The sequence below is a fragment of the Momordica charantia genome, assembly GCF_013281855.1.
Source record: "Momordica charantia cultivar OHB3-1 chromosome 10 unlocalized genomic scaffold, Mcharantia_2.0 BLBB01000010.1, whole genome shotgun sequence".
Taxonomy (NCBI): Eukaryota; Viridiplantae; Streptophyta; class Magnoliopsida; order Cucurbitales; family Cucurbitaceae; genus Momordica; species Momordica charantia.
This window is the reverse complement of record NW_028275158.1, coordinates 16,096,313-16,118,399: the sequence shown is the minus strand read 5'-3', so window position 1 is coordinate 16,118,399 and position 22,087 is coordinate 16,096,313. Positions and strand designations below refer to the sequence as shown.

Here is a 22,087-nt window from a genome sequence, read left to right as displayed (position 1 = left end):
AGGTTGGTGTCTTTCTTGCTGCCTCCCTTTAGTGAGTGGGGAAAATTATTTTTCCACCTCTGCAGATGAGAGGAGTGGTGGCTGCTCATCAATGCATCATCCACGTCTAGTGGTGCATTAGTGCGATAGTGGTCGTGGCTACTAGGGTCTTCGAAGGAGCTGCTTTTTCGAATGTCATCTTTATAGTTTCGAAAAGTGAGGTGGTAGAGTATAGGTTGACCTATAACTCTTATTTTGCACAAACGGTGGCAACTTTTGATATAGGATTCAGGACGAGGTAATAAGTCAGCAGGTGAGTCAAGATGAACTACAGATGAGACAAGCTAACAACTTGCAAACAAAACCTTCCAGTGCTCGACCATGTACATGCTAAAGCTAAAGTTAGTACTTATTCGAGCTAGTGTCGAGCCGAGCTTAGTAAACTGCACAGAGATTTTGTACCTTTGAAATGGTAGGATTCTGCCTTATCAGTCTGTCACCCTGACACGATATACATATATATGTGTTAGTGAATTTCTCGTTGACACTAGCTGCTTTTCTTAAGGTTGTGTCACAACAGGATTTCCACGAGCTAGTCTGCCTTTTAGGTCGGCTATCAATCCCACTTCGTCCTCCTTGTGCCTAGATGAGGCCCAACTACATGTTTCTAAACATGTGGTCCATGTAGCAGATCTATATGAGTTACTAGTGAACGACATTTTTTAGGGCGAAGCTTCCCTTAAACAATTTCATTTTCATTGATACTATAACCTAAATACGCTTTCCTACTCATCAACATCATTTTGAATGCGACTGAAATTGTTTATTTTTTTATTTTAATATTTCACTTGTGGCAACATTCATTTTCCAACTCACTGTCACATCATATTTCAATCTTCATTTCAACGAAAAGGTTAATGTAATAGCAAGTTTGGAAAGAATTTTAAACTTTTCTTTCCCAATAAAGAATTTTAAACCTTAAAGATTAAAATAAATCATTTGAAATTCTTTTCCAATAAAGAATTTTAAACCTTAAAGATTAAAATAATTCATTTGAAATGACAAAGACATAATTAACATTTAACTCCAAATTTATGGAGCATAATTGAAACTTGCCACTAGTATCCACATGTACCTCTCTACTATTAGTACCGTCTCCATTTTAATAAAAAAATATTGATAGAAGAATTATTTTGAAACAATTTTAAAGGTTAAAAGGATAAAAATGGAAGTTTTGAAACTAGAATTTCAGAATCATTTTGTACAATTTAACCAAAAAAAGACTATTATTTTTGGTGGTTTGTCAATTGGAATTTTACCGGCAATGTAATGTATTTTATTTTTTACATATTTTTTAAACTTTTTTTCATTGTTAAAATTTTATTAAGACCTCGAAAACATTATTAACTTAACACAATTCTTTTAATCTTAGAATGTAAAATATTATTTTATTTTAAAAGTAATAGAACGATTTTTCTTACAGAAGCACCCTTAACTGGTAAAGAATACTATGCATATATCTCTGTAAAACTGTTGAGTGTTATAAGAAAAATATATTTGCTTGGTTGATTGATTTGAGAATAATAGATCACTCTACCATCAAACACACTAAAAAAAATTTAAAAAAAAAAAATCCCTTTAGAACTCATGCTTGTTCCTCAAGTGGTTCATTCAAAATATTTACACAGCAACAACAGGAATTTGTACTTCTGACTTTGCAGCATCTTCTGGAACGCTGTTTTCGGGTTTCGGCAGGGGCACGTTGTGTTTCGGAAGTTGCTGCTTGTCGTGTTGCTGCTGCAGATTAAGAGATGTGTACACAGACATTCCCCCGAGCGCCGTGACCGCGCCACAAATGCTCAAGAACCCGGGATCAGAGCTGAAAACAAAATAGCCTCCCAGAAGAATCACACAGGTCTTGAACTGTCCCAGAACAACATGAGATGTTGCAGAGGTTGCACTGCACAAAATTGAACAACACTGCTAACGAAGTAAGGAGAGGCTGAAGACGAGAACATTATTTACAATATAAGTTGGTCGTAATTGCAAAATCCACATCGAAACTCGAAAGCTCAATACAAATTCAACCACATTGCTTGTGGTGTAAACTGATTGTCATATATAACAAACCATATAGTTCAAGTGAGAAAATACATGATTCTCGTTGATGTGATATCCAACTAGAAATCATGGATTTTCCCACTTTTTACACCCACATGACAGAAAAACAAAAGAAAGATTAAATTACTTTAAGTTTGATAATTGTGTTTATTAAATCTCTCAACTTTGGCCAACAACTTTAGCCAACATGAGCTTAACTTAACGGTAATTGACACCTATCTCTGATCAACAGGTCATATGTTCGAATCTCCCACCACTAGTACTAAAAAATAAAAAATAAAAAATAAAAAATAATTAAATCTCCCAACTTTAAATAGTTTGATTTACGTCCACAAACTTTCATCTTTTGATAACTAGGAGTTGAAGTTTGTTCCTCTGTACCAGGGTCAATTTACGACCATAAATTTTGAATTGAATTTCATGTAGTCTCCAACATTATCATTGCAAACTAACTGTCAACTGGACAATTAGACTAAATAGAGTGATGTTGTATTTGATACATTACTCTGGCTATCCACTTTATTTTGCCATGTTGTGCTAAATCAGTCATCTACTTTCTTCTGTCATGCCATGTCAATATTCAGCTAACAATATTAACAGCAGCAGCTACCTAGAATCACAATTCAAAGTTTAGGGACGGAATTTAAACTTTTAATGTTCACAGGCTAAACTTGCAACCTAACCACAAAAAAACAACCAACATGAATAACCGAGGAAAAATCTATACGATAGCGTGAAACGACAGTTCATCCCTATAAATTTGAGTCTTACCCAAGTGCCAATGCTCCAGACCATTGCAAGAGAAAGCCAAGCAGAGCAGATATCAAAATTGCAGTTGAACTGCTGAGATCCCAGTTAAAGAGGAGAACTCCTGGTGGATCCAGCCATGGCATGAGAGCAAGTAAGAAAAATATTGTAATTGGAGTAGTTTTCCACATCAACCTAAAACACCAGAAATTGACTGCAGTGTGAAAAACAAGTATCCTCATCTTTCCTCAAAGGGGACACAGTGAAAATGGAAAGTAAAGATCACGAGAGCTTACGCTAAGGCGGTCCAACTCGCCTTCTGTTGCAGATTGGACCATAGGATTTTGTTTATGGCACTTGGGACTATCCAAGCAATCGCAATCAAAGCACCGAATAGGTTGAACTCTAAATCCGTTACGGTTGCTACTGCCACGCCCACGGAGACGACAAACAAAGCCAAAACCTGCACAAACATGACTCTGTCTGAAAAAACATTACGAGAAGTGACAACTCTCTTCAAACAAAGAGAAGTAGAAGTAGAAGAAAGAGATGTTTCTTGCATTGGGACCTTTTTAAAAGAAATGGTTTTCTTGAAGAGTACGAACTCTGAAAAAACAATGGTGGGAGTTACAGCAATTTTAGCCATCTGGTAGAATCCAACACTGCACATAGAATTGAGAGTAAGAAAACAAGATAAACACCACCCCCCCCCCCCCCCCCCCCCCTCCCCCCTCCCCCCTCCCCGACCCGCTTGCCACAAAAGAAAAGGAAAAAAGAAATCCGAGCGGGAAACCTGTTATGCTTCAGACTAGTATTGGCAAGACCTGAAGCAAAAGCCATGACAGCACCTAAAGAGAAAATAGAAGAGAAGGGAGTGGTTTTGGTAGGAGGAGAAACAGGAAGCAAAGAGAGTGCCTTGAAAATTGCTAGTAGAAACCAAGCAACGGTATAATGGATTAATGTGAGAAATATTGGGAAGTTAAATCCAACTCTTCCCATCACCTGCAGGAAACAAAAACAGCTGACAAAATGGCCTAAATAAATCATATGTAGAGGTTGGTTCATTCTCAACCAGAAACCAAACACAAATCATTTGCTGAGAAAACAGTAACATTCTTACTAATTTGTTTGCCATTATAATCCCAACAGCAACCATGAAATTGAATGTCATTGCCACAACAGGTCCGCAATATCGTTGCTGTTGGCGTTTGGCGCCGTCCGAGGTTCGTAGTTCATTGTAGAGCGAGCCTCTAATTTCTTCGAGCGCTCGGCCTGCGGATTTATAGAGTATGAGAACTTCTGTCCACGAACATAGATAACAAAACCAATGATCAATAGGAAAACAGTGGACAAATTTGATGTGGCAATGAATCTGCATTATTCATGGGAATGGTGAACATCATACAAAATGGAATCCTCAATCCCAAATGGGGTTTAATTTTCCACACCTAATATCAACAATGAGAATTACGAATTCCCCAAATGCAAATCAATGAATGTACAAACTCTAGTTATTAATTGGGCTAATATTAATCCATTGTTCTTCCATGATTGATCAAGTAATATACATGAATTTGGATTTGAAGAACACAATGCCAATTGATAAGAAGGAAAAGAAAAGGGAAAAACACAACCCCAGATGCCAGAATTGAAGAATGAACTAAATGGGCAGGGAATCAAACGAATCTTTTGAATGCTAGAGGAAAGGGAAAAGAAAATGGACCAACAGGATTTGAAAAACAAAAAAGAAAAAAGAAATTCACCTGCTTCTCCTGCATCGCTGTCTTTGCGTTTGATAAACTTCCTTGAATCTCTTCCCAGCAAAGAATCAAGAAACCCCATTTCCCTCCCAATAGATTTCTGTTGAAATCACTCATCAATGGAAGAAATTAATGGACCCACAATGGCGATGGCATTCTCTTGTAATGGAAGATGGACAAAAATGGTGGGAGAAAATCATTGGGGAACAAAGAGACCCGTAAAACTATCTCAAAAGATTATTGGAGAAATTCAAGAAACAAAAAAACAAAAAAATAACCCAACAAAAAACAACCAAACAAATATGTAATGTAATGATATTGGTATGTTTTGGGGTTGGATTGTTTGTTTTATATGGTACACGAAAGTGGGGTCCAGGGATGGATGTCACGTGGCAGACCTTTGGAATGCCCACGTGGAAAGCGTTGATCACAGCTGGTACAAAATCTGAACCGACGTTGGTTTGTTGTTTACGGAGACGTTGAGGTTTCATGAATGGGACTAATAAGATGGTTCACATAGCCTAGTTAGAAAATTTCTAGTGTTATGAGAATATCTGCCCCTCCTTTATATAGCACACCGTAATTTTTAGATGATGATGGATGAATGTATTAGGTTTATTGGACAAATTTTGATTGATTTGTCGATATGCAACAAACGGAATGCTCAACAGTTAAGATCTATCTACTTTTTAAAAAAATATCGTAGGTTCAAATTTTCATCTCTACGTATAATGTAATATTCTTAAAAAATTATAATATGTCATATATTTTGAACAAATATTGATTGATTTGACTAGAGAGGATAAATATACAGATAGAAAATGTAATAGATTAATAAAACATTACGTAGGACATTCTTTCTTCTGGAAGCATCTTGTCCCTTCCTACAAGTTGAAGTTTTAATCTATAATCCCTATATTTGTTATACTAAAATATATATTTAAATTTAATTTTTTCTATTTAAATTATTTTTTTCGACAAATTATCATCAAATAATTTTTTGCATATAAAAAGAAAATTGATTCTCAAATACTTATAGGACATATTTGGGAATGATTTTAAAACAAGTAATTTTAACACCAGAGATTAATGATAATATATTTTGTGAAAATGAGTTTTATATAATTATTTTAACATTTTGTCATGCACTTTTTCAATTGATTTTTATATAATTAAAAATGATTTTGAATTGTTAATATTTAAGGTTTAAATAGAGAATTTAAGAAAAAAATGAGAGACAAAAACCTTGAGGGAGAGACAAAAATTTTATACAGAGAAATAAACTTAAAAAGGAGATTGGAAACAAAAAAAAATTAAGAGGGAGAGATTAAAAATTTTTAGAGGAAAAAACTATAGAGAATAAACAAAATTAAAGATAAAAAAATTAGAGGGTGGCAAAATTTTAGAAAAAAGAAAAAAGTCTCAAAATTTAAGATGAAAATAAAGTAAATAAAAAGAAAATTTTGAAAATTAGAACAATAAATATTTTAAAAATTAATTTTCTATTAATTTACAGAAAACAATAAATATTTTAAAAATTAATTTTCTATTAATTTTTGGTCAAAAATCACTTGGAGAATCACCCTCAAAGTGATTGATTGAGAATCACTTATAAATTCTTACCAAACATTCTATTTAATTACAAGAGTAAAGGTGGTTCTAATCATGAAAAAAAATCAACCAAACATTCTATTTAATTACAAGAGTAAAGGTGGTTCTAATCATGAAAAAAAAGGGTGATTTTGCACCGGTAAAAGCGATTCTACTCATGCAAAAACATAATTCTCAACCATGCCCTTAAATCATTACAGAAACATCAAAATATGAACCATGCCCTCAATCATTACAGAAACATAAGAAATATGAAGGATGAAACAGACTTAAAACGGCCTAACAACCACCAAGGTCCAAATGCGAATACCTTGTAGATCAAGCAATACCCTACCTTAAAATTGATGTTGCAACCACAATAAAAGCCAAAAGTTGCTTATTTCAGAAGCCATCACACAAACCAACTAATGAAAGCATTAAACAAGAATATATGTCATTTGTATGTACTATTTTCTCCTTTTCTACAGAATGTAATTGCTGCAGAAAGTTTGATGAATGACTAGAAAATATTCTACTCTTGGTCGATGGGTTTTTTATGACAAAGATGTTGCTCCAAGTAACTATTTTCCCTCTTGATAACATCAAGATCAGACTGTAGATTGTTAAAATTTAAACTCCGGGATGCCGAGGCTGCTATCTTCTTCTCGTGCTCTGAAATTTCTCTTCTTAGTCTATCGGTAGACAGGATTTTGTTCGAGATCTCTCCAAAGCTCTCATGGATACTAGTCAGGATCGTGTGCACCTGCTTACCTACGGCATCTTTCTTCGCTTCCCTGCATATACATGAATCATTTCAGCTATTGTACCCCAGCTGAACAAAAACTTATCGGTAGAGAATGAAACTAAATGAAGGACGAGAAGCAGGACGTTAATACTACATCACTGTGAACCAATCAATAAAGACCAGTTGAAGCCAAGATCAATAGTTCTGTTACATTTTCCACTTGCTCTGTGGTGCATACCTGAGAACTAGCTCATCGACAACTGCATAGGTTCTATGGAGGCGTTCACGGATATTGTTACTTTCTAGCTGAAGCTCTCTAGTTTCTTTAAGGATTCGATCAATGTCAGCATCTTGTTTCCGACTGTTTTTCGTGATCTCCTTAACTCTATTGATATAAGATCGTCTCGATACTTGTTTGGGCTGCTTCTTAAGATCTGTAGAGAGCTTGGAATTCTCCTCCTCCCTGAAGAAGGGTAGACAAGTTGAGGAAAAGATCAATATTGTTCGATATAAACAAGAGATGGTAATCAGCCAACAAGAAGCACAACTCCTCAGCAACCTTTATCTTGCTTATCTTCGAATTGGAGTAGAAAATAGATAATATCTCATTTTTTAACGAAAGATAAAATATGTAAGACGAGGTCAAGATTGCAAAAGAAACTTATGAACCGACTTTTGGATATAAATGGTAACATGACACGCGATAGATCCCGATAAATTGCCTCCAGAAACAGATACTCTTTGTTATCAGCAACATCAATGTTATTATGCCAAACCCACCGACACACCCAGAAAGAAGACCTATTATGTTATAACTAAACATCAAGAAAGCTTGATACTGGTTTTCAAAATCTAGCTTGGTCAAGAAACCACTGACCTTTTTTTTTTGTTTTATGTTTTTTTTTTGTGATAACTAAGGTATCAGGAATAAACTTCTTGCATTATTCTCAGGGATACCCTCCTCTTGGGGAGATACAAAGAGTTTAACTTATCAAGTTCTAAACTCGATGGCTTGAACCCAAGACATTGGAGGGTACATCGTACATCTAAATAAAACTGGTTATCTATGGCTTGTTCGGTAACCATTTGTTTCAAGCTTTGAAAATTGAAGTTATAAACATACCCTCACGTTCAAGTTTATTTTGTTATCTACTTTTTAAAAGCGTTTTTAAAATCTAAGCCAAATTTTAAAAACTAGAAAAATGTCATTTTTAAAAACATGTTTCGGTTTTGGAATCCTTTTTCCTTTCATATTTAATTTTCAAAGAAGCTGCATACTGCCTCCTGATTTCAGACTCGATGAGCTCCTTTTCCAGTTCAAACTCCCTCAACTTTTGCAGCTTTTCTTGAGCCTCTGGATTACTTGCACATAGCGATTCTTGTAGACTTCGCCTTTTCTTTTCCAAAAGCTCCCTTTCTGCATCCCTGTAATGATCAGTGATAAGAAAAAGAAATAAATGAAATCTACATCTTGGTATTAATTTCTCTATGAAATTGGCTTTCTAAATATACAAAATAATGCAGAAGCAGAGCGAAAATCAGTCAGCCATCAAATTAAAATGATGCCCTACCACTTTGACTTCATTGCAAGAAGATTCAGCTTTCTAGAGTTTATTTGCTCCTCCAGTTGCTGAAGATGGAATTCAATTAAATGATTGTCATCAAATACAATTTCGGCCACTTCCTTCAACCTTTCTAACTCTATTTGAAGATGCTCTAATTCAGAATTTGCACTGACCACTTCTAATGGTCTACTCTCTTCATCCTGAAGTTGCTCAGTATCATTTATTGTTTAAAACAAGAATATATGTCGAAGAAATAAAATATTCTTTATATCATCTAACCGAATACCTTTCCCAATGAATTGACCATTTCTTTACTATCTTACATATTCAATCGATTCTAAATCTAGATTTTCACAATGACGGATGCTAACAATTGTTTCAAGTTAAGAGAAAAGTACGTACTTCACATATTTTTTGAATGTAAGAACTGACTTCATGTTTGGAAGTTGAGACCTGTCTATTATTCCCCTGTACAACAGCTTCACTCCCTGAAGCCCCAGATGGACCTTCGGGGGCATCGACAAGACTATCATTAGATATTTCCCATTTCCCAGAATTGGTTTTATCATCCATAGCCGCTTCAGACATGCTTTCTCGAACAAGACAAGAATTAGAGAGTCTACTGATGATGGGATCTGAAGATTTCGTCTCTTCAGCCATAATATTAAGATCAGCAAATTTGTTCTCAACCATCTGATGTGTAAAAACAGCACCAGTATCAACCTTATCTGATTGGGAAGTGTCAGCTCTCAATTCTTTTCTACCATAATCACCATCTTCCAAAACCTTAGATTTTCCATCAGAAGCTTCAGGAAGCCTCTCCACCAAGAATCTTATCAACTTATACAAGTCCTCTTCAGATGGATACAAGAACTGTTGTAAGCAACACATGGAGTCTGTTTCTAAGTACAATTTCAAAAATATATTAAGCTCAGTAACAACTGCAGACGAATATCCAAAACAAATGCCTTAGTTTTTGCTAATGTCCAAGAGCTAGTATGTTCAAAAGAACTATAAACAGATTACAAATTTGCTACTCTCTTTTTCAGCACCAATTTAATTACTCCTTGAACTTCACAATCAATAGAATGCTAACTACATCAGACTAACTCAACCAAAATTTAGAATAATCAGGCCTGGCTAAATAGACATAATTAGAGTAAACTTATAATTTAACCAAGTACAGTTACAACAGAATTTGTTTTTTACATCCGAAAACAAATAGTTTTTCCTCGTAATTTCCCAAAATTTGTCAATGACCAAAGAGGCAGAAAATCAAACTTACCTTGTGGAAGCTCATATCTCCTATGTAACCCAGATCCTTAATATCCGAAGCGATTTCCGTACATATCTTGAACTGATCGGCGACGTAGAGTGGGAGAGAAGTGGAGTAGTGGATTTTAGTTTGGCCATTTATGCGATTCAAGACCTGAGCGCAGATTGAGAACAAGTTCGAAGGAGTCAAGTTCCGAATCGAGGGAACATCTGGCGGGACTGAAACACCGGATTTTTGGAGGGAGTTCAGTAGGATTTCTTGAGACTCTTCCATGGCTCAGATTGTAATTTTTATTTTTCCATTTTCCCCTCAGATTTCTCGTCTCTAAACGAATGACGGGTAAATGGCCATTGGATGGCTAATTGGGATAATCCCTTTATTAATAATTTTATTAAAGTTGGATTTTTGACCCCTTTTCTAGAAACATTCATCTGCGACAGAAGTTGGGATATATGACCCATTTTCCAAATACATTTAGATTTTGAGCCCCTTTTTATAAATACTTATCTGTGACCCACCATAACTAAGTTTGGACTCCTCTCAAAATTTGGAAAGGTGAAATTATCACGTCACCTTCGATTTTTGAAAAACCCCAATCTAATCCTAGTTCCCTTCCCTCCCTTCCTATCTTAGCTCTCACCCTTCCCTTCCCTTCCTATCTTGGAAAGCACCCATCCATCTCCAACGCCAACGCCAACGTCAACCCAGACTATTTCTCTAACATCTGCACTATCGCCAACGTCAACCCAGACTATTTCTCTAACATCTGCACTATCGCCAACGTCATCAATCTCTTCCCTCTCAATCTCACATCGATTTGCACCTATCCATCACCAACATCATCATCGTTTTCAAGAAAATTTCGGACCTTCAGCTAGGTTAGTGCACTCGAAATTTCAAGAAAATTTTCGTTCTTTGTTGTTAGGGTTTTAATTTTCGACGCTATTTTAAGTAGTGTTTGGACTTTCTCTACATTAAAAGTTAAGAGTTAAGAGACACGTTCAAGTGTACACGGTCACAAGTAATACTCGGAAGCAATTCCAAGATCGAATCCTCAGGGACTTTTGCCTCGAAAATGTTATGAAGTGAAGTGATTCAAAAAATTCAATTGATGCTAATGGAAAAAAATGGGGATAAAAGTTATTATTTGTGGTTGCAAATGTCAAGCTTCTTTATAAAAGACAACCTCCCTACTTCCTGCTTTAGTTTTGGTAGAAAATATAGAAAATACACAAGTTGGAAGAAAGGTACTTGGCTAATTCTGGAAAGCTGAGTTCTACTCTTTCATGAATCGCTTTTGGTTGTTGCATAGCCTAGAGTAATCTACAATCATATTTCTATGTGTGATTGCAACCCTAGAATGTATTTATCAACTCATTTGCTTTTGGACCAACCTAATCTAACATTCTCAGTGTTGGGTTTCGGTGCATAGATCAATTTTCCAATGGCTAAATCGAGAAAAGACTTAAAGAAAAGTTTTTAGAAACCACTCCAAGAATGCGTTTGGAGCATTCTAGGCATTTTTTCGACCGTGTTGACATTAATTATTTTTTCTAAGGCATTCCACAAAGAGGTTCAAAACTGAATTAATTGCAAAAATAACGACGTACAAAGAGTTATAGCTTAACTTTCTTCTCTTTAGAGCTTGAAGGGAGTTTAAACTCGCTAAAGAACGCTAAAGGAAATTAAAAGATGATGAAAAAATTAAAAAAAAAAAACTTAAATTAAAACTAGAACAACACTGGAGTTTTCGAAAATAAAGAAAATAACAAAGGAAAAAATAAATACAGCAAATTCTAAATTCTAAGCTAAAAACGAATGCTAAAAAGGTGAGACTAAATGAGAATGGATGCCAAAATCGATGATGAACTGCTAGGGGAGGCTCTCTTTAAATAGGGCTCAAAGTTGGTTGAACTCCCCACCAAAATAAGAGGAAATGAGTTGAGATGATCCCTGTAACGCCCCCAAATTTCACAACACTCATGGGGTAACGTCGTTAAACTCCCACTGCAGCCTTCTTCCTAATAACGGAACATAACGCAACAAATACAATAATTAAAGGGAACGACTCTTACTACTAACCCATTTCCAAAACAAAAGGTCTGCCTTCAATGGGCTAACAGATCCATATTTTAAGGAAAAAAAACCTGTTGTTCGTCCAACAACCAAAACAATGAATAATTTCAATAAGTAACATCTATAGTCCACCTGGAACGGAAACAAAGTAATCCCTTTTTGCAATAACAATAGTAATAATAAATAACGGACAAAAGAGACGAAGACTAGTTTACGACCAACAACCAATTCCCATACATCCCGACAATCGAATCACCCTCAACTATCCTAGACTTGAGTGACACAACCTAGGTGGTCTTTCCACGGTCAAGCCTCCCCACGTCATTACCATGGCCAAGGACTCGGTCTGAAACAGATAAAGGTAGAGGGGGGGGGGGGGGGTGAGTATATAAAATACCCTGTAAGTAGCTCTCACTAACTATATACAAATAGCATGCTCAAAGCCACAACAACATCACAAGAAAACATCCTCACGTGCATCCCAAATAACAAACAACACACGAAACATCGACCACGAAGCCCTCTAGACTCTAGCCCTCCAACATATTTCTACTCATGTATACCAGGTTAGTCCTCCAAGTCTAACTCTTCGAATCGTGTCGACCTTTGCCCTTTTGTACCCAAGGGCCCGACACTCCTCCATAGAAGCTTGGCGTTCGACTTTGACCTTTAGTTCTGAGGCCTCGAACTGTACATCGATCCTTGGCATTTATCCCCAAGACCTCGACGTCTACTAGGCATGTTGGTCCTTGACCGCCACCACATCAAGACCCAACACTACTCATCAATAGAATCATCATGCCGACCCCCAACCTTGGTACCCAGAGCCTCGACACTCATCTCTACCAAAGTCGGGGTATCGATCCCCGACCTTTGTACCTGGAGCCTCGATACCCAACTAGTGGTGTGCCAGCCCTCTGGCCCAGTTACTCATCCGCTCACTCATTGAATCTCGACACTTTCACAAGAGTCCTACTTGCTACCAAGTCATGCCTCCTGCATCAATAATCTCATAATAGTCCAATATATTAAACACTACAAACAGAACCACCAACCTATTCTATCGCTTCAGGCGATTCACATAAAAAATGAAACAACTCACAAGTCCATCAATTCAACAAGTTACACAAACATAACCGCTAGCTTGCTCTACCACTTTATATGGTTCACAAAAAGAGAACAATTAACATGTTTCCCCACTTCAGACAATTCACAACCAATCTCTTCAACTCATCGGACGGACGGTTCACTTTCGTTCAAATCCCAAATTGTCTTCCATCATATTTTACAGTATACAAAAGGAAAGTAACTCACAATTCTCAACTAAATCGTACAAGTCTCCTAACTCAACAATTATCAGCGCAGGCGAATACATGCATCCAAGGTTCCAAATAAACCGTATTTAACTCAACTTAAATACTTCCAACCACAATCAGCAAGTTCCCATGGTTACAAACAGCAGTCATGGATACAGGCTATGTACATATCCCAAATAAACACAAAAAAATAAGAACGGCAAGATTCCATGGCAGATCGTCCTCACAACTGTGTTCAACAATTAAATAGCAAAAGAAACGAATTCATAACAAAGAAAACAGAGGGAACAACATCCATCAGCACACATCAACGCACGCACACGCCTTGGTACTACTTACTCACTGCTACATTCCTAACCTCACGTCGACTTAATACCTATGCAACAAAAGACCAAAAACCAACCATCAAAACGAATTCTCCAACCATCAAAAATGGGGAAATAGGAAATCTGTTACTGCAAAATCGACCTCGATTAGATGTGGGTAACTCGGGTTAAGTTCGACTGGGTGTGGATTTGCCTCAATCGGATTTCAAACGATCAAGAGTAGGTGCTAATGCTGCAAGACAAGTTGCTGCAAACGTTTTCGCGACGAAGAGAACCCAACTACTGATATTGACGCTGCTGTGAGGCATGTAGAAGCTGCAACCGAGGTCGCCGACCTCCACGAAAGCCAAACAAGGATGTTGCGCCGCCGGAAAACACCCCGCGTCGCTGCTACCGCCACGAATGTCGCCGCCGCTGCCACAAACCGCGTCGCACGGTCTGCTATTGTCGTTGGAGAAGGGGGTTGCGCCGGTCGTCGGGTAGGAGAGCTCGTGACTGGCGACGGGAGGAAGAAGAAGCGTGGGCGGTGGCTCACGATTGGAGAGGAAATGGGTTGCTAGGGTTCCTTGTTTTTTTTTTCTTTTGTTTTTCTTTCCTTTTTCCTTTCTTTTTGTTTTACCTCTATCAAACAAAGAAAAAGCTCATTTACCCACCCTTTGAAAATAGCCTATGGGTAAAAGAATTGAAATTTCTATATTTTTTTCTCTTAACGATACCCGTTTAATTGTCTTCTCATAACCAGAATAAACGTACAAGCCCAACAGCCTAGAGAAAAAAAAAACAAAAACAATTACTTCATTAACTAAGGGATAAAACCCACCACCACCGCCATACCAATTAAAATAAGGTAATACAATTTAAATACTTCGGAATAAATTTTTGACAAACAAAGAAAAAAACTCGTGGCTAGAGGTTAACCTTACCTGAGTAATGCGGGGCGTTACAATCCCAACAACTCCATTTTGACTTAGACTGGACTGATTTCTTTCCAACTAAACACTTGTGAAATGACTCTCGTGTCCTCTCCTCTATAGGTGAAACGCACATTTTGAAAAAAATTACCAAAATTGCGTTAGGCACATAGTTCCTACAACAAAAGGGATTATGTGAGTTTTTGTCAACTTTGACCACGTTTTATTCTATTTTTTCTTAAAACACCTCATATTGCAAATTACCTAGAAATATTCCCCTTATATTTTATTTTAAGAATATGTAAACACTTTTAACCTGGTTTGATGCACTTAACAAAAGGGAACTCTCACGATGAAGAAATAATTTCCTTCGTGGTTTTACTCCAATTTTTCTTAAAACATCTCATTTTTATGGTCAAATATGTCTCGACAGTCATGTTTCTGCAGTTAAAAGTCAAACTTAACACACCCCCAAACTTAGCCATTTGTTTGTCCTGAAGCAAAAACAACAACAACAACTCCAAAATAATCAACATGCTAAAAAGATGAATGAACAAGAATCCAAATATTCCAAGTAAATGAATCATTTTTGTTGCAGGAAGAACTCCACAAGCTAAACTTCCTAACCTTAATTTCAAGTCAATATGTCATAAACCATTCTTGTTTTTGAAAATAAAAATGATTATTAATCATCTTTCTTCCTAAAACGAAAAACTTTTTACAAAACCATGGAATTTGCAAACTTCCGTTTTGATGCAAAAATTTACATTAAGAAGCACGTGTACCAACTACTAGTCCCTGAGATTTTCCACTCACTAACATGGGCTTCCAACCACAGCCACTCATAGAAAACTTTTTAGGTAGCAACTGATAACTCTCCAAAAGAGAGTTATTCTAGTACTTATTTGGGTAATTTTGTACAAAGAAATCTTAAAGTGTGTCTATTTTAGCTCTTAAACATCATGGATAATCTTAGAAATTGAATTCTAAGCTAAAGTCTCAAGTCTTGAATGCTTTAGCTTAAAATTGTGCTGGATCCTTTTGTTATTGGCTTTTATGCGCAAGTTTGGAAAAAGCAGATAAAGCATGAAGAAAGCGCTGAGCACAGAAATGAGTGGAAAAATCATGTTCAAGGCAGGGCGTAAAATAGCTGGAGTAAACAATCGCTGAAGCATGAATTACAGTGCAATAACTGTCCCAAATACAGGATAATTTACCATGCTCGTACAACACCAGCTGGGTGCAATAAAATTGGGACCCGATATAAAAGGGTTAGATACCCTAGCCGATATACACAGATCATAATAGAGAACATTCTTGGGTGTTGGAAAAGATAAGGGAGAAGAATCTCATGATTTTTCGGGGGAGAGTTGACGATAGAGAGGAGCTTCTGTTGTTATCGCATGCTATTGTCTTCATGCTCGGTTTTCTTCTCTTTTATCTAAAATGGGTTGTAACATTTCTTTGCCCATTTCATTTTCTCCCTCCCCCATGAGTTAAATCCCATTTTGGGGGAGATTTAAATGTTGTAACTGTTGAACAACCGAAACTCTAGCTGTTTCATTTCATTATTAAATAGAGTTGTGCGTATTTCATACATGTTACTAGACATTGTTGGCCATCTTGTTTAGTATGCTAGCTTTTGTATGACCGAGGAGAACTTATGGGAAGTTGACTTGCTTTATTTGTAAGAACAAAGCCCAAGTTCCTAAAACAACTATTAGATACAAAAAATTTCAGCAGAGGCATGAGCAAGTGCACGATACTCAGATTCGGTGCTAGATCATGCGAGTGCTACTTGCTTTTTCGAGGACCATGAGATAAGAGTAGACCTAATAAAAACACAATATGCAGCGACATCTGAAAAAGCAATTATATTAAATTCAGAACAAGGTTGAATGAGTAGTCTAATATTAGATGAACCTTTAAGATACTATAGAACACGTTTGACAACCTTCCATGATTGATTATCAATGGGAGCTTTAATAAATTTACTGAGTTTGTTCACAATAAAGGTGATGCCTAGTTGGGTGTTGGTTAATTATTGAAGAGTCCCTATGGTGTTGTGATAAATCAATGAATCATCAAGAGCTCACCGTCATGTATGGTCAAAGTTTTTTTCTAGTGACTGAAGATTCGAGCAGGGCTTAACATCCTACAGATGGACCTTTTCTACCAAATCAAAAATATATTTTGATTGATTTAGATGAATACTTGATGGGAGATATGTAATTTGAATGCCCAAAAAATAGCTTAAGTGACCAAAATCTTTTAAAGCAAACTTGGAGTCAAGGTTAGGAATGAGATTAACAACAAACACAGAGTTATTTTTGGTGACGATGACATCTTCCACGTATAGGAGAAGGAAAACCATAATATCATTGTGATAGGAGTAGTATAATGAAACATCAGGTTATTTTTATTTTAAGATTTAAATTGAACCTTTGGATTTTTGTCTTAAGCTGTTAATTTAAATTCTTGGATTTAATTTGGAGTTCTAATTTTAGGTAAATTAGAATTTAAGTTTAATTCAGTTAGTTAAAATAAATTAAGTTTTCAAATTTTGGAAAGAGATTTGATTTAAATCTTAATTCAAAGTTTTGGAAATTTAATTTTCTCTTTAGGATTTTATTATTGGATTTTAATTAAGTTAATCTCTTAAATAAATTCTCTAAATTTTTTTTTAAAGAAGGTTTCTTTTAACAAAAAGATTAGGAAAAAAATTCATCTTTATTTAAGGTCATTGGACTTTTAGTTTGGTTTATTATTTTTGTTTGGAAAAGAAAAGAAAGCAAACAAAAGTAAACTCTAGAAAATTTTCTCCTCCCTTCCCTTCTCTTTTGCTACTAGCCGCCCCCCCTACTTAGGTTTTCTTCTCCGGTCAAAGCTGCTCCTTCAGCGAAGCTCAGCGGCGGCAGACGACTTGAGTAGTGGTAGTGCACGATGGCGTGTTTCCGACAGAACTCGACATCAGCGGGGGTTTTGAGCAGCATCGCTTCGGCATCCTCCTTGTACGTTTCTTCTTGACGAACGGCGACAGCGAGTTAGCGACTCCAGCAGTGACATCTGATAGCAGTGACGGTGTCTTCCTCGACGTTCCAACAAACCTGCAGCGGTGAGAATCGAGCAGACCCCGCATTCTGCGGTGGCGCACCTCCTTCTCTGACATTCCTACACTTTCCGATAAGTCACCATGGCGGCACATGACAAACAGAGGGGTTTTCACTACATTCTCCAGCCCGACAACTCCGAACAGCCAAGATTCATGAAGCCTAGTGAGCTTGGTGATGTTTCTCAGCCTCTAGGCCTTTCGACATTATTTTGGCGTTGACTCATACCGAAACAGGCCTCGATGTGTGATACCCACCCCTATTTGGACTCAAACCGACATTACCCATCACTTTTTCACATCGGAATAGCAAGCCTAAGGCCATTTGAACTTGAATTTGGGAGCCCGAACCTCCTCGGCGTCTATCCACTCCTAACCCAAGTTGTTTTAGTGTGAGTTAGTAGGTAACTACTCACCTAAACACGGTTTCAATTATATTGAAGTGTTTCTATTTGGTTACTGACCTCGAGATCGTATTCCTTTTATTTAGGAACTCCTCGACAAGCTTAGGAGCTTTATGACATACTTTTGTAAGTAGTTCTTACTTTTTAGGGATGTTTGTTCTTTGATGTATGAATCGATTTTGTGCTTGTGTTTGCTTGTTTATGGCTGTTTATACTATGTACTTGTTACTATTCATATAATTCTAGATGAGATATTAGTTATGTTGTTGGTTATGTTGTTGGTTGTGCCTCTCTTGTGAATTATATATGCTGTTGATGGGTCATGCTGGACATATTTAAGTTGATTGGTATTGACGTATGATTTGTGTTTATTGCCTACTGGACTATTATGAGATAATTGATGCATGGATCAAACTTAGAAGCATGCAGGACTTCAGTGAGAGTTTGGTTCTGTTATGAAGAGAATGGGTGAGTATCAGGGCCAAAGGACTGATACGTCACTAGTTGGGTATCGAGGCTTCGGTAAATGGTCGGGGGTCGATACGTCAACTTTGGACAAACATGAGTGTTGAGGCTTCGGGTAAATAGTCGAGGGTCGATGCAATGAGTCTTAGAGGAAGACAAGTATTGGGGCCTTGAGAGGAAAGGAGAAAGGCCAATATGTTGCAAAGTCATCGATGTCTTAGCTATGCGTAGTTAAGGGTCGGTGCAATAGTTCGAGGCCTTAGGTATATGGTCAAGGGTCGAACGCCAAGTGCCGTAGAGAAGTGTTGAGGCTCTGGATAGATGGTTAGGGGTCGATACGACTCGAAGGAGTAAGACTTGGAGGAATAGGAAAGAGAACTAGCGAGTTGTGATGTAAGACTTGGGTTTGGCATGTAGGTTGCATATTGGGTCAAGTATATGCATAAACCGTTCCGTTTTATTTAAAACATAATATTAATATTGGGCATGATGTTTGCTGTTGTGTAAGCATGTTGTTTATGTGTGACCCTTTAGGTAAGAGCTGTTTACTGAGTACTAGTTTTTGTATTCACCCTTCCCCTTTCCCCCAAATTTTGCAGGTAACGAGGTCACACACAGGAATGGTGATGGCGAGGAGGAGACTTGACTAGAAGAACCATATAGCACTGCGTCATTTTATTTTAAATAGGATAGTTGGAGTTGTTTCTTTTTGTTATTTCATCAGCAGGTTGGTTTGTTTAAGTTTTATGTTTAAAGGATGTGTTAAGATGACAATTAGTTATTCTTTTGAGAACTCCAGTTATGTTGAGTTATTTGAGTTCTGATATTGGAACTTTGAGTTAATAAAGTCTACTTATATGAAATTGTTGAGCAAAACGTAGATATTTGATTTTGTTGATGTTGAGTTGAGTAAGAGGTTTTAGTAATGTGTCCCACTTAAGTTGTTTGAAATTTGGGGGCATTACATTTTGAAAGCATAAAACCCCACTGTAATAAGCTGGACTTCAATTTATTATTCCACACTTAAGGCGTCTGTTTAAGACAATATATGGCCTTGTGACGTTTGCAAACAAAATTTGGTTGAGAAGAATCCTCGTATCCTTTGGGCTGAGACATATAGACATCTTATTTTAACATCACATTTAGAAATGCATTGTTAAAATCAAGTTGTTGAAGAAACCATCCATTAGAAATAGCCAATAATAGACACCACAAGTGGCTTAGGTAACTCTTGTAAGAACAAGCAGAGACACGGCAACACCTAGTACACACACAAAGAATCACCTAAGAGGAAGAAGAAAGAGACTTACCTTGAAGGTCAAGGCTTTAGATAGAGAGAACTTGTTCTAGATCCAAAGTGAAACACTCCACAAGTTTGATGACCAACCTAAACTTGCATGTTTCAAAGGTTCTGTGCAACTAGATCAAGATGCACCAAATGCTCACAGTTTTGGGAGCAAAGAATAAAGCTCAATGGTTATTTTCATTCATCAATAATTCAACCTCTTAAATGTACAAGAAGAAGCCTATATATAGGCATCTTGAAATTCTATAAAAAAGTTAAAGAAAAAGACTTTTAACTAAACCTAGACTAAACTAATAAAGGGACATAACTAACCTACAAAACCTTGCACTTGGGCCTAAAGGCAATTACAAAAGTTACAAATTGAGTCCAAAGGAAGGGTAAAACAAGAAATACAAAGAAACACAAAATTTAAGGTTTAAACTCTAAATAAACTCTAAATAATATTTGAAATGGAGTCTTCGACTTTCGGTATTCCAATTTGGCTTGTAGCTTCGTTCTCAATATGTCCTTTTTTCTCATTAAGCTTAACATTCCAAATATTAAAGTGGAGATCTCCTTCCTCTTTGTTGCACTCTAGTCTGACTGTAAGAAGTAAATTTTGAACTTGCTTGTTGATGGAGTCTTGCACCTTTTTGGCTTGCAACCTCGTGATCGGTCCTCTTAGTAATATTTGGTTTCCTTGATGCACATCATCTCCTTCCTCTTTAAGAGGATTCGTCCTTGAATCCAAATCATTACCTACGTCAAAAGGGCTAAGGTCAACCACGTTGAAGGTATAATCAACTTCATACTTACACTACAAGAAATATGGGATACAACAACGAAATTAAGTGACGAAAATGTCTTCATCGCATAAAAAGTGACGAAAAGATGTTTCGTCACTAAGAAATGTGATGAAACCAGTTTTCGTCACTTAACCAAGCAACACAAACGTTTTCGTCGCATTTTGAAGCGACGAAAAGTAATTTCGTCGCATTTAAAAGCGACGCCTCACTTTTTTGTCGCTCGGCTTGTGAAGAACTAGAAAGTCGCATTTTATACGACGTTGTTGGGATTTCTTCGCTTAGCCCCAGACCTAAATCACACGCCCCCTACTTCTTCCCCACTTTTCTTTTTTCCCCAGCCTTAAGCGACGTAATTACCTTGGAGGTTTAGCTTGTATGCATTATCATTTATTCTCTCAAGCACTTGGTATGGTCCATCTCCCTTTGGATTTAGCTTGGAGCTCCTTTCATTTGGGAAATCTTTCTTTAGATGAAGCCACACTCAATCTCCCTTCTTGAAGGTCATTGGTGTTGGGATTATGGAGTCAAAACAGGAAACTCATGTCCTATGAAGAAAAGGATTTTCAACACTGTTACCAATTCCTACAAGGAGTAGGATATTATTGTCTTATAAGGATTACAATATTGTTTTTCTATAATAATTAGGATGTTTGACCTCTTATAAATAGAGCCCTTATGTTAAGGTTCCATTTGTACAGTATCCAAATAAAAGAGACTTGAGTGGTTGTGGGCAGTGTTGAAAGGGATTCTGTATCCCATGGGTTTATTGAGTGTTTTTCATTCCTGTACCTAAGTATAGTGTGTTATAATACTTATAAGCTATGAAGCTTTTTTTGGAACCTCTAAGGGATATTTTTGGGGACAATTTTGTATTCCAATCCTTAAACAATTATTAGCGAATTACCCACATCTGAGTGAAAGACTAGACGTAGCCCTTAGTGGTAAACCAGTATAATTTGTTGTGTCGTTATTCTTGTGCTTTTATAATTTTCTTCCTATTTGCATATTGTGGTTGGTTATGTTTGAATATTACTATGAAAAGGAAAATTATACAAGACTGTAAATTTCCCAACAAGCAGTATCAGAGCTGTAGGGTTGCAGTATCATGGGAGACAAATATCACACACACTATTACTATGAAGGGGTTCTGAAGTTCAATGGGGAGAATTTCAGCTTTTGGTAGATGCAAGTAAAGGATCTTCTTACATGCTATAAGATACATAAGACTTTAGGGGGGAGACCAGTGGGGATGCCGAACAAGGATTGGAATGAGATGGATGAGCAGGCCGTTGCAAACATCAAAATGTCGTTGTCGATGAATATTTGAAGGCTGGTTGCGAAAGAGACTACAGTGAAGGAATTGTTGAAGGCCTTGCAAGACAGGTATGAAAACCTTCTGCTAATACAAAAATACTTCTATGGACGAAGTATTTTAATATCCACATGGATGAGGGAACCTCGGTGAATTCCCACATTAATGAGTTCACCGATATCTTGAACAAATTAGTTAGGATGGGTGTTGAGATTGAAGAAGATGTGAAGGCTATGAGGTTGTTGACATCCTTGCCTGACAGTTGGGAGTCGATGAAGACCGCGGTGTCAAATT

General features: G+C 36.9%; 2 protein-coding genes and 2 long non-coding RNA genes across 12 annotated transcripts; 1 reads left to right on the top strand and 3 right to left on the bottom strand.

The window, feature by feature from the left end:
* Positions 1 to 1,519: 1,519 nt before the first annotated feature.
* LOC111025556 (Nucleotide/sugar transporter family protein) lies at positions 1,520 to 4,932 on the bottom strand. 5 transcript variants are annotated; one of them, XM_088119256.1, is made up of 7 exons: positions 4,611 to 4,932; positions 3,968 to 4,143; positions 3,641 to 3,849; positions 3,416 to 3,509; positions 3,144 to 3,310; positions 2,872 to 3,042; positions 1,520 to 1,939 (listed from the first exon to the last, which is right to left on the bottom strand). In XM_088119256.1, the coding sequence occupies exons 1-7, from the start codon at positions 4,687 to 4,689 to the stop codon at positions 1,660 to 1,662; spliced, it is 1,176 nt and encodes a 391-aa protein (XP_087975382.1). In that variant the 5' UTR covers positions 4,690 to 4,932; the 3' UTR covers positions 1,520 to 1,659. The 5 variants fall into 5 exon arrangements, with proteins under 5 accessions (XP_087975382.1, XP_087975381.1, XP_087975383.1 ...); XM_088119255.1 differs by having other exon boundaries at positions 3,968 to 4,146; positions 4,611 to 4,931; XM_088119257.1 differs by having other exon boundaries at positions 3,968 to 4,119; positions 4,611 to 4,930.
* Positions 4,933 to 6,577: 1,645 nt separating this feature from the next.
* On the bottom strand, positions 6,578 to 10,230 carry LOC111025552 (coiled-coil protein). 5 transcript variants are annotated; one of them, XM_022303430.2, is made up of 6 exons: positions 9,793 to 10,230; positions 8,910 to 9,380; positions 8,514 to 8,572; positions 8,221 to 8,367; positions 7,181 to 7,405; positions 6,578 to 6,991 (listed from the first exon to the last, which is right to left on the bottom strand). In XM_022303430.2, the coding sequence occupies exons 1-6, from the start codon at positions 10,054 to 10,056 to the stop codon at positions 6,730 to 6,732; spliced, it is 1,428 nt and encodes a 475-aa protein (XP_022159122.1). In that variant the 5' UTR covers positions 10,057 to 10,230; the 3' UTR covers positions 6,578 to 6,729. The 5 variants fall into 5 exon arrangements, with proteins under 5 accessions (XP_022159122.1, XP_022159121.1, XP_022159120.1 ...); XM_022303429.2 differs by having other exon boundaries at positions 8,224 to 8,367; positions 8,514 to 8,707; positions 9,793 to 10,228; XM_022303428.2 differs by having other exon boundaries at positions 8,514 to 8,707; positions 9,793 to 10,227.
* A 3,003-nt stretch (positions 10,231 to 13,233) lies between these two features.
* LOC111025554 (uncharacterized) lies at positions 13,234 to 14,311 on the bottom strand. Its single transcript, XR_002603555.2, has 2 exons — positions 13,644 to 14,311; positions 13,234 to 13,551 (listed from the first exon to the last, which is right to left on the bottom strand). It is a non-coding gene; the product is annotated as an uncharacterized LOC111025554 (long non-coding RNA).
* A 2,874-nt stretch (positions 14,312 to 17,185) lies between these two features.
* LOC111025555 (uncharacterized) lies at positions 17,186 to 19,253 on the top strand. The gene is made up of 3 exons (XR_002603557.2): positions 17,186 to 17,925; positions 18,012 to 18,051; positions 18,990 to 19,253. It is a non-coding gene; the product is annotated as an uncharacterized LOC111025555 (long non-coding RNA).
* Positions 19,254 to 22,087: the final 2,834 nt, after the last annotated feature.